Source organism: Rhamphochromis longiceps, linkage group LG17 (genome assembly GCF_057381845.1).
Source record: "Rhamphochromis longiceps isolate RC_006_pf linkage group LG17, R_longiceps_female_GT1.1, whole genome shotgun sequence".
In the NCBI taxonomy this organism is placed as follows: domain Eukaryota; kingdom Metazoa; phylum Chordata; class Actinopteri; order Cichliformes; family Cichlidae; genus Rhamphochromis; species Rhamphochromis longiceps.
The window spans coordinates 7,017,901-7,035,530 of NC_140573.1; the positions used below are offsets into that span (position 1 = coordinate 7,017,901).

General features: G+C 43.7%; 1 protein-coding gene across 2 annotated transcripts in view; it reads right to left on the reverse strand.

Moving 5' to 3' along the window:
- raver2 (ribonucleoprotein, PTB-binding 2) overlaps positions 1-17,218 on the reverse strand; it is a 97,425-nt gene extending 80,207 nt beyond the window's left edge. For both annotated transcript variants that reach the window (XM_085386789.1, XM_085386788.1), the window contains exon 1: positions 16,763-17,218. In XM_085386789.1, coding sequence (XP_085242915.1) covers positions 16,763-17,035 — 273 coding nt within the window. In that variant the 5' untranslated portion in view covers positions 17,036-17,218. The remainder of the gene's footprint in view (positions 1-16,762) is intronic.
- Between the last annotated feature and the right edge of the window lie 412 nt (positions 17,219-17,630).

Genomic DNA, 17,630 nt, shown 5'->3' on the forward strand with positions numbered 1-17,630 from the left:
TACCACACTCAGTTTTTCGACATCTGTGAACTACTAGACAGTCATTCAATTAAAAAATAATATTAAATAAATAAAACTAATAAATAAAAAATACACACATCTTACTGATCTCTGCAGTCAGTAACATTACACATAAAGTGCAAACATAATAGCAATTGTATAAACACACACACAAACACGCCTTTAAAGTTTAAAGGCGTGAAATTGGACGGTCTAGTTCTGATTAGCGTCACCGCTGTCTCGGTGGAGTTTAATAAACTCGGCCGTCTGCTTCTTGCTATCTAAAATATAACCAGACACTGGTGTAAATTCTCGACTGTCTCATACTTCTGTTTAATAAGTTTTCTGTTTGACGTTTAGTCAGCTGTGTGAAAACCAAGGAGGAACCCACCGGGGGATTAATAAAGTTTTATTTTATCTAATCTAATAACTTTAATCTCAGCCAAACCGATTTACTCACGAACAAACAAAACACTGAAAAAAGCCCAACAATAACATTTTTAGGTTGTCTAAGTGACTTATATATTACGTTTAACCCGAGCAGCGAAACTCCGCGGTGATCTGAAAATGATGTGCCGGGAGTTGTGCCGTTCTCGGCCGCATCAGTAACCCTCGAGCTCCCGGCTAGCTGTCGAGCTGGTGGGTAGCAGACGCCTCTGAAAACGTCGAAGCACTTTTGCAAATATGGGATATCTTGATAAACCGAGCAGATATTTGATGTTTACACAACTACTTTCTCGCCTGAAAATATGTTAAAAGTTTATTTTGTGACCCAGAAAGATTAGTATGAGTAATTTTAAAACTTAGTAGCGGCCGCCATTGCTGGAAACTGGAGTTTGGCTGGGCCGCGCTATGAATTCTGGGATATGGTAGTAATTTGGACAGCCTTCGGCGCGTCGCTGTGACGTAATCGGTCTACAAATGCGGCCTCAGGAGGATGCAGCCCATGAATTGTATAATATAATCGCAGTATAATCGCAGCCTTTGCGGTTAGAAAATTGCACTTGATCATGTCGCGATATTATCGCAAATGCGATATATCGTTCAGCCCTAATCAGAGCTCAAACATGGCATTCAGGACAGCCCTAGTGAATAGAGATGGTTTACCTCAATATGGAAATCACTAGTAATCCTCAAGAACAGAAAGACTCATTTTGATTTTTTCCCCACTTCTGGAACAAGACCCTTTGAGCAAATTAAACCATGAATTGTTCCCACATGATGTGAAGAGAAGAATATGGAAAAGGAGAGGAAAGGCTTGTGATCCAAAGTCTGTGGACACACAGTGTAATGACATGTCCATGCACGACTTCCAATGGAACTGGGTAGCAGGGTGGATTCTTAAGCATATAAAGGAATGCTGCTCAGATTATTTCAAATGTTGTTAAACTAACAGGAAAGCACTTCATGGCACAGATGAATAGTGAACTAAAGCATACTGTAAAATAAAGCCAAGGTCTTCTCAAGGCAAACTAACAAAATGTCAAATGGCTGAGACGGTCACCTGCCCTCCGCCTAATTGAGCCTGTACAGATAATTGGAGGCAAAAAGAATCACAGCTGAAACTAAACATGGTTTAGCTTGGAAGTGAATCTACTGGCCCGACTCTTCTCACTTTAGATGCCTGGCAGATGCTCTTCAAGGAGAAAACTCTGTATTTTGTCATCTCCTAGGGTTCCAAAGTTCAAGCATATTTGCATCCAAGTATTAAAAATAATCCTTCTTATCTTCATTTATGTTAGTCCAGTTACTGGGATACAGAGCGACTCAAGAAATAGAGCGAGTTGTCTACTATTCTGCAGTTCAACGTATCCTTGGGCAAGGTACTGAGCCCCAAGTTGCCTCTGATGAGTGTGTGAATGTTGGATTAAAAGCACTCTAAAAGGACACTTAATTAAGCTCATTGTAAGAAAGCACTTTAAGTGCTGAAATAAAGTAGAAAAACACTATAAATGTACCGGTCCATTTACTATTTTACCATATCACCATGCCAAAAAAATGTAGTAGTGGGTACAGTGGAAATACATAATTCTCAATTCCAAGCTCAAAGTCAAAGCAAGACAATTATCTCATGTAGTTAAATATAAACTATTTTATTAAAAAGTTGTTTAAAACTCCCTGACATGGTTATGGTTTATTTGAAATCTTAATATGGGCACAAACTGAATTGTTAGTAGGTTACTTGGCAACCATCCTAACATTACTACACAGTTAGCTACATTAATTATCATCTTACTTTAATCATGTATGTATGTATATATATTCCTCCTTAACGACCCCCGGGCCTCATGTTTGACACCCATGCCTAAGAACATGGTTGATTTCACAACAAAAATGCCATCGGTCTTAAAAAAAACTGATGACATGTATTTCAAGATAACGATGCAAAGTACCTCCATATCAAGTTGTTATTGCCCTTCTTACAACAACATGGGTCGGAGACATCACAGCAGCTGGACTAGGCGTCATCTTTTTGTAGTTTTTCCAGTGGTTGACGTGAGTAAGGACAGATTCCATTCATAAAGAATTTCTGTCCTAGAGCATACACTGCCTACAGACTACCAAAAAAAAAGAACAAAAATCCAAACAAAAAAAGAAGCACTATTGCGTTTTCTGGTGACGTCCTCAATATAAACGTATCACCAACAAAAGAAAAACACCTCTAGCAAATTTTCCATATTGTACTGTCTGAAAAGAAAAATAGCAGCAAAAGGAGTGACAAAGAAAACTGATACACTTGCAAAGGTTTCCACATCATTTCTGAAATGTCATGTTGAAAGTCTAACAGTGTTCTGTTGGACTGCTGTAGTGGGCTCTCTCATCAGTTACACTTTATTTCAATGTTGTGAGTTTCTGTGCGATATACTTCAGTGTACATTTTAGTTCGACTCTACAGTTTAAAATTAAACGGCACAACAAAGACGCAAAGTCACCTAAAACCAAACTTTTCAGCTGCTAGCCACAAATAATCCTGATTTTAACAGTCCCACTCAGCTACACTGTGTTCTTCTTCTTACTACTACTACAAAGATCAACAAAGTCAACCAGTTTCTTTACATCCAACAAAACATGCCATCCACTTCAATCAGCGCTGTAATGTTCCCTGTGCATGTTTGAACACTTTAAAACGCTGACATTTCCAGCAAGTCCAGTCAGTACCCAGCACTTGCTTCAAGCCCACGGCCAAATCAGTAAGTGCATGTGTGGGTGTACACTTGGTGGAGCATTAAAGCAAAGTGCCCTGAGAGAAAGAGCTAGATAAAGAATTTGATAGCAGCGCCGTCTGAATACTATTAAAGGGAAAATGAAATGACAAGCACCACCTGAAACAGCTGATAATCATCTACACACCTGTGGGCACCGCACTCTGTATGTTCCAGCTGCGTTCGCTGATCAACAGCTCCGGCACAAAATGAAGCACACCGCCCATCACCGCAGATCAATCTACATGACGTTCATTTCAAGCTACTCAAACTGGTGCTCGCCAAGATACGAGTAAATGTTGTTGCTTATCTATTGTGTGCCGTGAACGGGGTGTAGGCTTACAGGCATACCTTCCCATTTTAACATCTCATACAACCAGGAGCATCAAACCAGCAGACTAGTCGATCCAGTCAGTAGTTTCTATAGCAGGTATGTCATACTCATTGTACACTGTGGGCCACATACGGCCCACTTTAACCTCGAATGGGCTGGACCATTGATATCTTCTTTTAAAGGGGTTATCTACTTTTCTGCATAACAAAGAGATGCCGCTCTGGTACATCAAAGAAATCTGTCACTGTAACTTTTTGGGCATAAATTGTAAGAAACAGATTGCAGTAAAAGTTCTGATTTCTCATCGATACGACTGTCCTGTAATAATAAAACAAAGCTTTTTCTTAATTTTTTCATTATTGTACATTAAGAACTTTCTATATTAGTGAAAAAACAGGAACATTTCTGTCATTTAACTATTACTAATTACTTTGCTGTAATATAAATGGCCATGGGGGAGGTCTTTATCAGTAGTAAAGCTGAAAAACTTGTGAAAACTACACTTAGAAGCCCAAAAAATTTAGATCTTCTCTCACATTGTTTGTGAGCTGCCCAGTGGGCCGGACTGGAGTCCCCGCTGGGTCGATTTTGGCCCCCGGACCTTCTGTTTGAATCCCCTGTTCCAGAGGGTTTGTGAAACAGGAAGGAAAAACAAGAAACTGTCTCATTTCCCAGCATTAACGGCACATAATTATTCTAAAATATCCTTTCATCGCTTTGATGCCTAACATATGCTTTGGGCTTTTTCAGCACCACAGTTTGTGGAAACAGTCAAAGCGGCCCGTCTTCAAACAGATTACTCCAATTTAGCTTCGGTGACTTTAAACAAGACACCGAATCCTCAGCAGCACTTCTGTGGCTGACACTAACCGCTTCAATGTCCCAGGAGGCAGGCTCAGAGAAATCATTTCACATTGTGGATTAATCACAAGTGTCACAAGCACTATATTACTGTGATGTCCGTAATGTGAAATGGCATGCTTCATCACTGTTTTTATCAGCTACTGTCCTTTAAATCTCACCTTCAATCAATCCCAATGTAAAGAGCTAGCAGACGGCAAATTGCTTCCCTGGGTTTGTCTGGGCGAACCCTTCTACTGCTTTCATCTGTCGGTTTAGGTGTTTCCAGTTGTCCTGTTACAATCTGAAAGTCGCTGTACAGAAGGTTCTATACAGGGGAAAGTATGAAAGATAATGGAAAACACAAAGGTCAGAGTACCAGAGTAGAACGATTTTTACTCGTCAGACGAGGAATGACAAGAGAAAAATGTGTTTACTGTGACACCTGTCATCATAAATGAGAAGGCTTAAAAACACAAACAGGACCACTCGGGTAAAGTAGCAGTGGGACATCGCTTCAACTTGGCGTGTCTGTGTGACAGAGAGATTGAGGGATTAGGGGGACAAACGCGCTCTGCCTGGCCAGCTTACCGGCAGTGACTGTGTGATTTATGCCACAGAGAGGAGAGAGGTTGAAGCCCAGGAAGCAAACAGAGAGGTGCTCCCACACTCGTGTGTTATCATTACAATGACAGCGTGATTACCAGTCACATTACTGGAGCTGTAATCGGAAACGCTAAAACTTTGGCGCTGAGGTGTGAGCGTAAACTTTGCCCGTGTCTACTGTAACGGCTGCATCCGGCTACAACACAGGCTCTTTGGGGGAAATTAAAAATGGGGCATGTCTAACACATCTCAAATACTTTGTTTTCCATATCTGGTCGGAGATGTGTGTGTGTGGGTGTGTGTGCGAGACAGGTGGCTCAAACCATGCACAGCACGGTTCACTGGCCCATCAAATGGCTGCCAGGAGAGCTTCTTAGAAAACATGCAAACTCACATATTGTTAGCAGACAGGCATAAATACACACGAGTGCACACTTCTCTTTTTCTTTGAGCCTCTCAAACACACTCTTTGAGTTTCCACACCTTGTTCTGGATGCTAGTTCTACACAGTCACACTGCACTGGCACTGCTCAAATTCCTTTGGTTTAACAAGTTTCCTCCTTCAATTCACGTTCACCCTTTTTTCCCTTTCCCCTCTACATCCAGCCTTTCCACCCCATCTACTTAAAATCCTTTCTTTTTTGGTGCTGGACAAAACTTTAGCCCCAGTCAAAATTCCATGCCAAATTAATGTTACCCTTTAGGGAAAAACAACCAAAAAAAAGAGAATCTCAAATTTTATTTCTCAATATAACCTCTTCCCCCACCCCCCTCCACATTTGTAAGACAAAAAAAAGATACAGTGGAGCAAAAAAGTATTTAGTCAGCCACCGATTGTGCAAGTTCCCCCACCTAAAATGATGACAGAGGTCAGTAATTTGCACCAGAGGTACACTTCAACTGTGAGAGACAGAATGTGAAAAAAAAATCCATGAATCCACATGGTAGGATTTGTAAAGAATTTATTCGTAAATCAGGGTGGAAAATAAGTATTTGGTCAATAACAAAAATACAACTCAATACTTTGTAACATAACCTTTGTTGGCAATAACAGAGGTCAAACGTTTACTATAGGTCTTTACCAGGTTTGCACACACAGTAGCTGGTATTTTGGCCCATTCCTCCATGCAGATCTTCTCGAGAGCAGTGATGTTTTGGGGCTGTCGCCGAGCAACATGGACTTTCAACTCCCGCCACAGATTTTCTATGGGGTTGAGGTCTGGAGACTGGCTAGGCCACTCCAGGACTTTCAAATGCTTCTTACGGAGCCACTCCTTTGTTGCCCGGGCGGTGTGTTTTGGATCATTGTCATGTTGGAAGACCCGGCCTCGTTTCATCTTCAAAGTTCTCACTGATGGAAGGAGGTTTTGGCTCAAAATCTCACGATACATGGCCCCATTCATTCTGTCCTTAACACGGATCAGTCGTCCTGTCCCCTTGGCAGAAAAACAGCCCCATAGCATGATGTTTCCACCCCCATGCTTCACAGTAGGTATGGTGTTCTTGGGATGCAACTCAGTATTCTTCTTCCTCCAAACACGACGAGTTGAGTTTATACCAAAAAGTTCTACTTTGGTTTCATCTGACCACATGACATTCTCCCAATCCTCTGCTGTATCATCCATGTGCTCTCTGGCAAACTTCAGACGGGCCTGGACATGCACTGGCTTCAGCAGCGGAACACGTCTGGCACTGCGGGATTTGATTCCCTGCCGTTGTAGTGTGTTACTGATGGTGACCTTTGTTACTTTGGTCCCAGCTCTCTGCAGGTCATTCACCAGGTCCCCCGTGTGGTTCTGGGATCTTTGCTCACCGTTCTCATGATCATTTTGACCCCACGGGATGAGATCTTGCGTGGAGCCCCAGATCGAGGGAGATTATCAGTGGTCTTGTATGTCTTCCATTTTCTGATGATTGCTCCCACAGTTGATTTTTTCACACCAAGCTGCTTGCCTATTGTAGATTCACTCTTCCCAGTCTGGTGCAGGTCTACAATACTTTTCCTGGTGTCCTTCGAAAGCTCTTTGGTCTTGGCCATGGCGGGGTTTGGAGTCTGACTGTTTGAGGCTGTGGACAGGTGTCTTTTATACAGATGATGAGTTCAAACAGGTGCCATTCATACAGGTAACGAGTGGGGGACAGAAAAGCTTCTTACAGAAGACGTTACAGGTCTGTGAGAGCCAGAGATTTTCCTTGTTTGAGGTGACCAAATACTTATTTTCCACCCTGATTTACGAATAAATTCTTTACAAATCCTACCATGTGCATTCATGGATTTTTTTTTCACATTCTGTCTCTCACAGTTGAAGTGTACCTCTGGTGCAAATTACTGACCTCTGTCATCATTTTAAGTGGGGGAACTTGCACAATCGGTGGCTGACTAAATACTTTTTTGCCCCACTGTAAGTGTTCACTCTATGTCTTCATTATTCCCTTTTGCTTTTTTTGCCTTCTTTGGATGCTTTCTTACTTCCAGTTGAGTAGAGACAGCTGATGCAGGGAAGCAGCACAGCAGGCTCAGGGATTCAAGCCCATCATCAACCTCAGCTGCCGCAGGCACGTGATCAAAGAGGTGCACAGTGCACTGGCTGCCAAACTCTTAATGTGGAAGTGCAGCACACAAATGGAAGTTGTTGAGAATTTTTTTTATTTGCACTCCTCAATAGATGAGTGTATGTAAATAGCTGCGTTCTCCATCCATTCTCTTATCTGCTCATCCAGCTCAGTTCAGTGGCACAGCCAGTTCCAGCTGACTTGGGTTTGGGTGAGATCTCTAACCTTTATTTTACTGGCAAGTCCCATTGAGATCAAAGGTTCCTTTACAAGAAAAGACAAACGTCCCAAAAGTGCTACAAATAAAACATGAGATCGACAAAATAATACACAATATAAAAACACCCATGACTAAATTCTTAAAAATTCAGTGGCTTCTCAAAAGAAACACCTACAAGTCTCCTTCACTGCACATCTGCTTTTAATTTTGCTAATAGAGGCATGGTTTAATAACTCCATGTCCCAGGAGTGTTGTAAGAAAATGCCGATTTCCCAGATCTGTCCGAACTCATCAAAAAAACAACCATTTCGAGAGGCATAACTTGTATAGCTGGGACAGAGAAGGGTACAGAGGTAAACTGGACATTTACCTAGAATTGATTTAAAGAAGAAAAAATATCCATGACCCATGAAACAAGATTTATCTGCGGCCAAGTGTGCCAGAAAATCCACCGGGTCAGAGTGAAATGTCAGGACAAGGAGAGACGAGAGCAGCGCACAGGAATGCCAGGACACAACCCACAGACCTCTGTCCCTCCCGGTAGCACCTGTAGCCTCGGATCCAGGTAACGTCACCAGGCAGCAGATCACCCTCCCCTTTACCCGTCGCTAACAGCAAATGAGAATGGCACGGCACGGCACGGCTTTAGGACAAGGCTGGGAGTGAAGTTGAGCCACAGAAACCCCCCAGTGAACCCAGGCTCACTGATGATGCTTCCCAGCACATCATGAATAGTTAGTAAGAAACTTTTTTGTATTAGTACTGACTAAGCATGAAGCCTATGAAGCATTTTTTTAACATTAATATCATATTAAACTTAGTCAAAGTTGAAACGTTTGTGCACAACAGCTCAGGCCTCAGCTCTAAATGCTTGGTTTGATCTACTTTTGGATGCATGCAAGTTCAAAGAGAGGGGATATCTTAAAGCCCCACCCACTTGCTGTTCAAAGCATCTGTTTGTGAGAGGCAGCCAATCGGGGGGGACAGAAGCCTTCAAGGGAGAGGAGTTAAAGTGGCTGATTTCAGTGGGTGAGCTAAAGAGTCACACACGATAAGCATTCATCACCACTGCACGGGATCGCCTGAAAAAAACAGATTCTTTTAACACCTCGAATCACCTATTAAGCCTTAATGTGCTGCAATGAAAAGATACTGTGCTTTCATTTCATGTGCAACTTGGGGGTTTCCATGTCGCTTTCATGTTACTTTTATGTCTTCTTTACACAATCAAACAGAATGAATCTGAATCAAAATGTTTGATTTCAAGTAAAACTAATTTGTCGGGAAAACTTTAGCTAAAGTCCTTGTTTACGCGTTGAAGTCCTCGGTTAATGAACAAGAGAGGAATCCTGTGCTTATCACAACAGTAAGAATCTTATGTTTAAGCAGGTGGCTTGCCCCGAGACAGGACAGATTCTGCTGTCAGCCAGGGTGACCCCGCCTCCCTCCCCCTTTTCACACCCACCCGTCTCTGCTTGTCTCCGGCCCTGAAGCGACAGGGCTCAAATTTGAGGTTATTTTTCCCCTCACCGAGCCCGCAGCCACTCCCACTCAACACAGCAACAGACTCCTGCCATCACAGGGTGAAACCGTCATTTAAAAACAGCCATTATTTTTGTTTGAGTTGGTTCGTGTGGCGTTTCCCCACTTGAGATATTATAAATTAAAATGTGCTGAAGCACCTGCACAATGGCGGCGAAGTATAAGTCTACACTTCTAAGACGTCCACAATCAGGCTTTGAGTTAATGTCAGAAAACTGCACGGTACTTAAAACGCATCGTCACGGCAACATAAGCAAAGCAACTGCAGAGAAATGTGAACGCTTGCCGAGAAGCTCTTAGACATAAAAAGCTAAATGGCCTCTTGTACTGGGCTCCAGCAGAAGCACCCTGCACACCAACAGGCAGGATGTACAGCAGTGTCTACCACTGCACACTCTTGTTTTAACCATTGCCAATCTTAAATAATCATAACCAGGACCAACAACCTGGGTTTTGTTGCGTTTCCAGCTTGGAAAATTCCATTAGTGAAACAGTCTGAAACACAGTTTAAAAATTAACGTTGCAATAGATTTACTTTTGAATTGCCGTAAGGTGATATTCACCTGTAGCTGATGCACCCAGTCACTGCTAAAGAATCTGTGAGAGTATGCACGCAGTACTTTTGACTCCAGCGTGACTTTGCATCAGTTTAACAGACACAAAAACAACAACCAGGGGCGATTACATCTCCAGGCTGAATAGAAGACTAAATTTGAAATGTGCAAATTCCTTCAAAACTGTATAATTACATCCTTTATATAACAGAATCAGTCTGTCAGGTGGACTTCATTAATCAGTGGGTTTTCTTTTCATGAAGGCATGATGATCTTTTGGTTTTTTTGCTGTTTGTTACAGTATAATTGTAGACGTGGTGACAGATCTCATTGTTCCCTGTGGCAAGATCAAGCCTCCGGAAAGTGATTTATGGGAATAAAGCAGGGATTGATGACTTCAAGCTGTTAATGCACAGAACAAAATGAGACCCATCAGCTCAAGTATGCTTCACTTCCTGCACTCTAGTTGTCACTTGCTGGATTTAATGTGTGGTTTCTCTCGTTTTGGGTGACAGATGTGGAACCCGGCGAGCTTTACAGTCGTCGTCACGAGGCCCGTGACCTTTGTGGCGAGGTCAAACGTGCTGCTCAGACACAGCTCACGTTGATCTCTCGAGTCTCTCGGCAAATCACGCTCCAAAGGCTCGATCACGTTGCAGAGGTTTGTATTAATGCACAGCATCCAGAAGTTTAGTTAAGAGCCTCCGGGACAATGTCAACTGTCACACTTACAAACACACACAACTGTGGCAGCAGTTGTGAACAGCAGGGCTCCTGTGAAGTCCAAACACATGTTAACCAGTGCTGAGAGTTAAGATCGTTTTAGAAGTCTGGGAAATTATAGTCGTTAGCCCTGCGACAGACTGGCGACCTGTCCAGGGTGTACCCCGCCTTTCGCCCTATGACAGCTGGGATAGGCTCCAGCGCCCCCCGCGACCCTGAAAAGGATAAGCGGAAGCGAATGGATGGATGGATGGATCCATTATTCCCGCACTCATCCAGTCAATGCATTTCCGTCCAAGTTACTTTGAAACCTTTTATCCAGTCAGCACGAGCCCCGCTTTCGTTGTTTACTCTCAAACAGTTCAGAAAGAAATACCGGAAAAAAGAATCCCCTTTTTAACTTTCAGCTGAAATATGCTATGACATAAAAATAACCCTGCCGTTATCAGTTTACAAAATGCTTTAATGAACAGCTTTATACGGTTTGTTTTTTAAAATCAGCCCTCTCAAACCATCAGTTACAACACAAGCCTTTTTCCTCTCCACCATCTTTTGGACCCGAGCTCGCTCAGCGTCAGATCTCCAGCCAACTCCATTATCTCACCTACATAATGTCACCTTCATACCCGACTCGCAGCCAAACTGTGCCGTGAAACATGCAAAAAACAAAGCTGTAGCATCGTGACAGTGAACAGTGAACAACGAAAAGTCTAACAGGTGTGTCTTCAGATAACTGTGACACGAACATGTGCAAAACTTCAAGGTGACTAATGCCAGCGTAAACAGCTAATCACAACAGCGCGTTTGCACACTGGCTCGATAAAGGCCGCCCACTGTCAGGAGTGGCAGATTTCATGAACATCTGCTCATGACACAGACACACACACACCACAGCATGCAAGGTAAGGCGAGAAGGTGGGTGGAAAGAGCAGCTCAGATGCATGCTGCTTTGTCATATTTACATGCATTTGTGTTTACCTGTACATATGCAAAACACACACATTTTCATGGTGTTCAAACAAACATATCACCCCCCCCACACACACACACACACACACACACACACACACACACACACACACCTACCTTGTAAAAAAGTTTTGTGTTTGTTTTTAAGCTGATTAATTCAAGAACTTGGCAGAAGACCCTGGAAGTTAACCTCCTCTGTGCAAATAAAACCACACTGCCCCCGTTTATTTTACACTGTTGTGCCTCTGAAAATGATTTTAGACTCGCTGCTTGGAATTATTAAAAGTTGTGTCAACTTCCGGCTGTACTTCCCGCTACTTCCAACTAATTGCAGGTTGCGACTACACAGTATCTGATACAAGATAGTAGCCCTGTCAGATTACGCGTTCATAGTCAAATCTTTGCCGTTGCTTCCCCGTCTTTTACGGCCTACATGATGTCAGTGGGAAGGCGAACGGGGTAGATTTCTGCACACGAGATTGTAAATGAACAATGGCGCATGTGTGATGTTGGCTGTCATGTGCTTTGAAAGGCCTACGAATAGGAAGAGGAAAGCAACTCTGGGACTATATTAGGACTGCACAACGCAGACGCTATGAATTTTAAATACTTTAGCCTAATTTGAGTTGGGCTATCATGCATACTATAATCTGAAACTGGCATTATTCATCTGCATGACTGGCATCTTATTCACATAACCCTCGCAGTCCAATATTAGCAAATCCCTTTTACGGAACCTTTTAGCTCCCTTTACTCCCATTTCCTGGAAGCAACAATATACTAAACACTGAGGTTTTTCAGGTTAAAATGCCACAGCTAGCAGACGGTTATATCTGCTGTGATGAATGTTTTAAGTGGTAAAAGGAAACTTGGGTGTTGTGTGGTAAATGTGTTGACTTTGAGCTCACTTTCAGCTGCGTTCCTACAAAGATCATATATAAGGAAAAGGCTGCATCACCATGTAACGCCACCGTGCACGTCACAGCTAACTGTGCACGTGGCACCAACAATTAGTTCATCAACTTAATAGTGCTTAACGGAGAAATCAGGGTGTGTGGATCAAGTGGCTCATAAAAAATAATGTGTTTTTAATTCCGGACAAAACGAATGACTTTCAGAGTGTTGGTCAGCATCTGGAAGAGAGAGCACATCTTTGGTTTTTTAATCCTGCCCAGACCCAAGTGGCGATGTTTTTCAGAGACTGCGTGTCTGGATGGGTTCCAAAAGGTGGAAATCTGTCCTGGAAGAGGCATGTTTATAGCCGCAGGTGTCAAGGCACATCATCAATTCAACGTTCTCTTTGGAGTGCATGTGAGCCACCTCTTCAGGACAGGAATGGCGCGGGAATGAGGTGGAACAAAAGCTGGCAGGAACTAAAACTGTCAAACATGACATGTTTGAACAATAGAATATGTCTATATGTGGAGAGCAAACCATTACAAGACTACTTGTGTAGGTAGAGTAGTGTGGAAATCTCTCGAGCTAAAAGCCTGGAGAGCTATTTAAAACTTCTGTTCGAGTTTTGTGAACCTGCTCTGCCATCATTAGTTGACCAAAATGTAGGTTTCGGTCAATAAAAAGCAAGAGTATGTAAACATGCTCTCTGGGTTTCAAACAGCATATCGCAAACACAGGCTTAAGAATCAGTGAATTTGATGTTTTTCAGATTTTTTCTCCCCCTCTCACTACTACTAAGATTTTTAAGCCACTACTGTTAATGATTCACACATATAAAAACAACCTGAAAGAGACCTTTGCTTTTTAGCTTTAAAAGAATATAAAATAAGAACAAGAAAGTACATAAACTTTATGGCTTTGCCGATTTTACCTTCCAGCTGTGTATTCAGCGCAGCTAGCACACAGCCACTACTACTATTGGTGCTAGTAGTCCCCTCCACCACCACTGAATATCAAAAGCTCTATTTTTCTGTATTTGTAATCAGATTTATTCATGGACAGCACTGAACAGACACAGCACCCCTAATCAGCCCACGCAGCCTTTCCACTGTGGTGTAGAATCCACCAGGCTCACAAAGTTACATAATAACTGAGTGTCTTCAACCACAACTTAACATCAAGTCAGATGATTGCCGAGTTTCTGTTTGTTGTGAATGTTATGCCGTTTGTGATGCTTGTGAGAGCAGTGGTCTCCTGTTTTTCCCAGAGCGGGCTCTGTGTCTGCTCCAGGCTGTTAACATGGACACGGCAACGAGGTGGCATCAAGTACAAGTGAGGTAAACAGAGTGGCACTGGTCGAAATCTGTAGACAGCTGCAGGTAAATGTTAATATCATATACACATCAAAGACAACCTGAAGGGTAATCAGGATTCCGGATGCCACCCCAAAACTGCAGCGCATCTAACATCGTCCAAAAAACAATGACCTCAAGATGAGATCTCAACCGAGCCCGGGCTTTTAATATATTAGGATACAATGTACACACTGGACGCTTAACCTGCTTAAATTAAAAAGTGTAGTTAGACTTGCACTCAAGGAAGGAGATGACTGAAACCTACAATCCTACAATAACTGCCTTTTTTCCCCTTTCCTTCTTTTTTTCTTTTTCTTAAAACACAGCACTTGCTGTGCTCTGAAACCAACAAACTTGTTAGATTATTTATACAGCAGTCGAGGCGCAACATTATTATCTGTCTCTCGGTCCGCTAAGTTAATATAAGACCAATTTTCATGCCCTTTTAGCTCTGGTATGTACCAACACCTCAGGGAAATATCTGGCTCTTTAGCTGCTCGCAGAGTGTCCGTCAGCTCGATCCTTGCTCAGTCTCTTTAGCGCTGAGCAGGTATTCTACAGTTGGTTTTTGGGGGGGTTGAACAGCTGCATAACAAGAGTGACTTTAAAAGGATTTAAAAAATGCAAAGCAGAAAAACACTGAATTGAAAACTGAACACAGCACCATAAAGCTGATGGGAGCTGGGGCTCTCTGTGACAATTCTCCCCAAGTTCATTACCGCAAACACACTGTACCCTTCCTCTGTTCCTCCCCTTTTCCCTTCCCCCACTTCTCCCCTAAAATGAGGACTGTCAACGGGGCCATATATCTGACACAGTCTACTGTGGACACACACATACATGCACATGCGGCCTGCGATAGAGTGTTCAGTAATGGGGCAGTGGGAATGAGGGGAATGGGGAGATGGAGACGGCTGGGTGCTGCTGGGCCTATCAGTCGGGTTATATAAGACTGTAATGAGGACTTTCCTTTGCCATAAATCTATAACCTCACTGAAGATAAAATACAGTAAACACCAGCACTTAGAGCATCACCGCATCTCTGCACAGGACCGAACGAGAACAGCTGCAGGATTTTATGTCTTGCGCACTAACAAGATGTCTCCGTTTCAGTGCTCGTGGGAGTCAGATTGTTTATTGACTGATTAGTCTTGATTAAGATGTTAATGAACTGCTTAATAAATTAAATCAGAAAATTAGGGGGAAGGGGGCTCCAGGTGGTGTCTTGAAATCGCATTTTAGCCCAACCAACTGTTGAACAGTGGAGTCCAAACAAATGAGAAAGATGCAGAAAGTTCACGTTTAAGGAGCTGACACAAGATTTATGTTGGATCGTTCTGACAATCACACCCAGAGGCTGCTCCACACAACGCCATACTCGCCATAATGGGGACAGTATTTATGAGTGCTGCGATGTCATTTGAAACACTTTTGTTTTTTCCCCTCTCCTATGCTGCTCATTTCTGAAGATCTAAAGGCCGAGCTCGCGTCAGTCCAACTACATCACCTTCACTTCCACCAGTGGAAACTCACACCGTGTCATGTCTCAGTAAGAGACACTCCTGCAGTGCTCCTTTAAATGGACAGATTTATGTGGCACATTCAGCAGCGCAGGACTTCACGCCACTGAGCTTGGTCTCCCCCCCCCCAGCACATCACGCTCCATCTGACACGCCGACAATGTGGGGGGAAAAACCACACACACACACACACACACACACACACACACACACACACACACACACAGACAGAGAGAGAGAGAGAGAGAGAGAGAGAGAGAGAGAGAGAGAGAGAGAGAGAGAGAGAGAGCTTCCAATTTTGCTGCTTCACCTGATCCAAATGACCCTCCACCACCACTCCACTTCTCATTTCTCACACACACCATGCATTCTCACCCTTCCTCCCCCCTCTTCTTCCACGCTCACCGCGCAAACACCCGGCCGAGGTACTGGCACTCTTTGGCTGAGAGCCTCTCAAAGAATGTGCGGCGGTACAAGCCTGAAGGAATACACACCATCAGCGCCCTCAACACGCTGCCTCATAAAGGGGCTGACACAAGTGATGGATCACACTTAGCAGGAGAAATGAAAAAAAGAAAAGAAAACACTCTGTGGTCCTCGGTGAACATGCAAAATTGAAATGATGTGCTTTCTGTCTTTAGGAAATTGGGGGAAACTGTTTAGAACGGGCAAAGGTCAGAGATCAGGGATCCACACCTGTCGTGGCCACAGTAGAGTACAGTATTTGTACAATATTACAACAGTACAACTTGCTGTCGATTGCCAGTCTGCAGATCTGATGTTAAACTTTACGCAGCACAAAACAAAAACACGCAGAGCGCATAAAGCTAAAAGCAGAAAAGGCCGCATGCATTTCATGATTTAATCAGAGTGTCTGCAGACGACAGACTGCATTTTGCAGCGTCTCCTCCTGCTGAAAAACACCCCACTTTGCATCCTTCTGGCTACTTTCCCAGGAGCTCACCTGTTACACGAGTCTGACTGCACACAAGTCAAATTCAGGCACACCGTTTCACTTATAGCAGCAGCCAAATGATGCACTTCCAGCTACAGTGAGGTGAGACCCATGGGAAACGCAAGTCACACAGCAAAAAGAGGAACTTCGAAGTGACTCTGCCCGTGGATCCCCCCAATCAGAATCTGACATCATGTTGGAAAAAACATGCAGGAAAGATAAGTAAGCTACATACAATGATAAGTTTACCATGAGCTAGTCGGATACACTCGGAAAGTTCCCTGTAAAGTTTATATCTGATCAGGAGGTGATGTGGTCAAAGTCATGACCTGAGACCGCGATCACACTCGCGGGTGTCAGAACTAAGCAGTGAAATGAAGGTTAAAAGGCTTAAAGCAGGAGTCCGTGCGAGCGTGCGTAAAATGTTGGGGGGGGGTGAGAGAAAAAGAGCTCCACCCTGTTATTTCTCCACCGTAAACTGACATGTATACCTGGTTGGTGGTGTCAGGCGGCAGGTTCTTAATGAGGATTTTCCTCCTGTTGCTCAGCTCCTTGCGAGTTTTGGCCAGCCTCCTCTCGATTTCCTCGGGCTCCAGGTCCGGCAGGTCACGGAGGCTAATCCCGGAGTCCGGGGGTTGCGCTGCCGTCGCCTCCTCGTCCTCGTGCTGCCGGCTCTCGGGGCTGTCCATCTCCGGGGAAAGTGCGCTATCCCGGGCTAGAGAAGAGTGAACGCTCGGCGGCTGGATGGATGAGGCTGCCGCCATCTTGGGAAAAGTGTGAGGAAAGCGAGAGAGAGAGAGAGAGCAGGTGGGAGGTGTGTGTGTGTGTGTGTGTCGGTGGAAGAGAGAAAGATTAAAAGAGAGAGAGAGAGAGAGAGAGAGAGAGAGAGAGAGAGAGAGAGAGAGAGAAGGAAAAGGACCGACAGCCAACAACACACAACAATACTGCCAAATTGCTCTGAACTATTTCTTTTAAATCTTCGCTTCTGTATTTGGCGTCAGTTTGTATTCTCCTGTTTCTACTCTGACCGATGATGAGCCGTGATAAAGAGCGGCAACACAGCAGAGCTACAAGGTTTAGATTAACGTTACATTAAACATAGCATTTGTTTAAAACGGGGCGTTTAAGAGTCGCTGTCATCTGATGAATGAAACTTGTATATGGGCACTTTGACGCACACATGGTTCCCAGCGTGTCGGGCTGCACTCCGGACTCCTGGCGACCCCAACTGTCTGTTAACTGCATAGGAGCCAATCATCATTGGTCAGTGCGGATTAGTGCGCTTTTGAATTGGCTTGCCAATGTCGTGTCGTGTGGCACCAACCTGATCCTCCAAACTGCATATGTTTCCGGATTTTT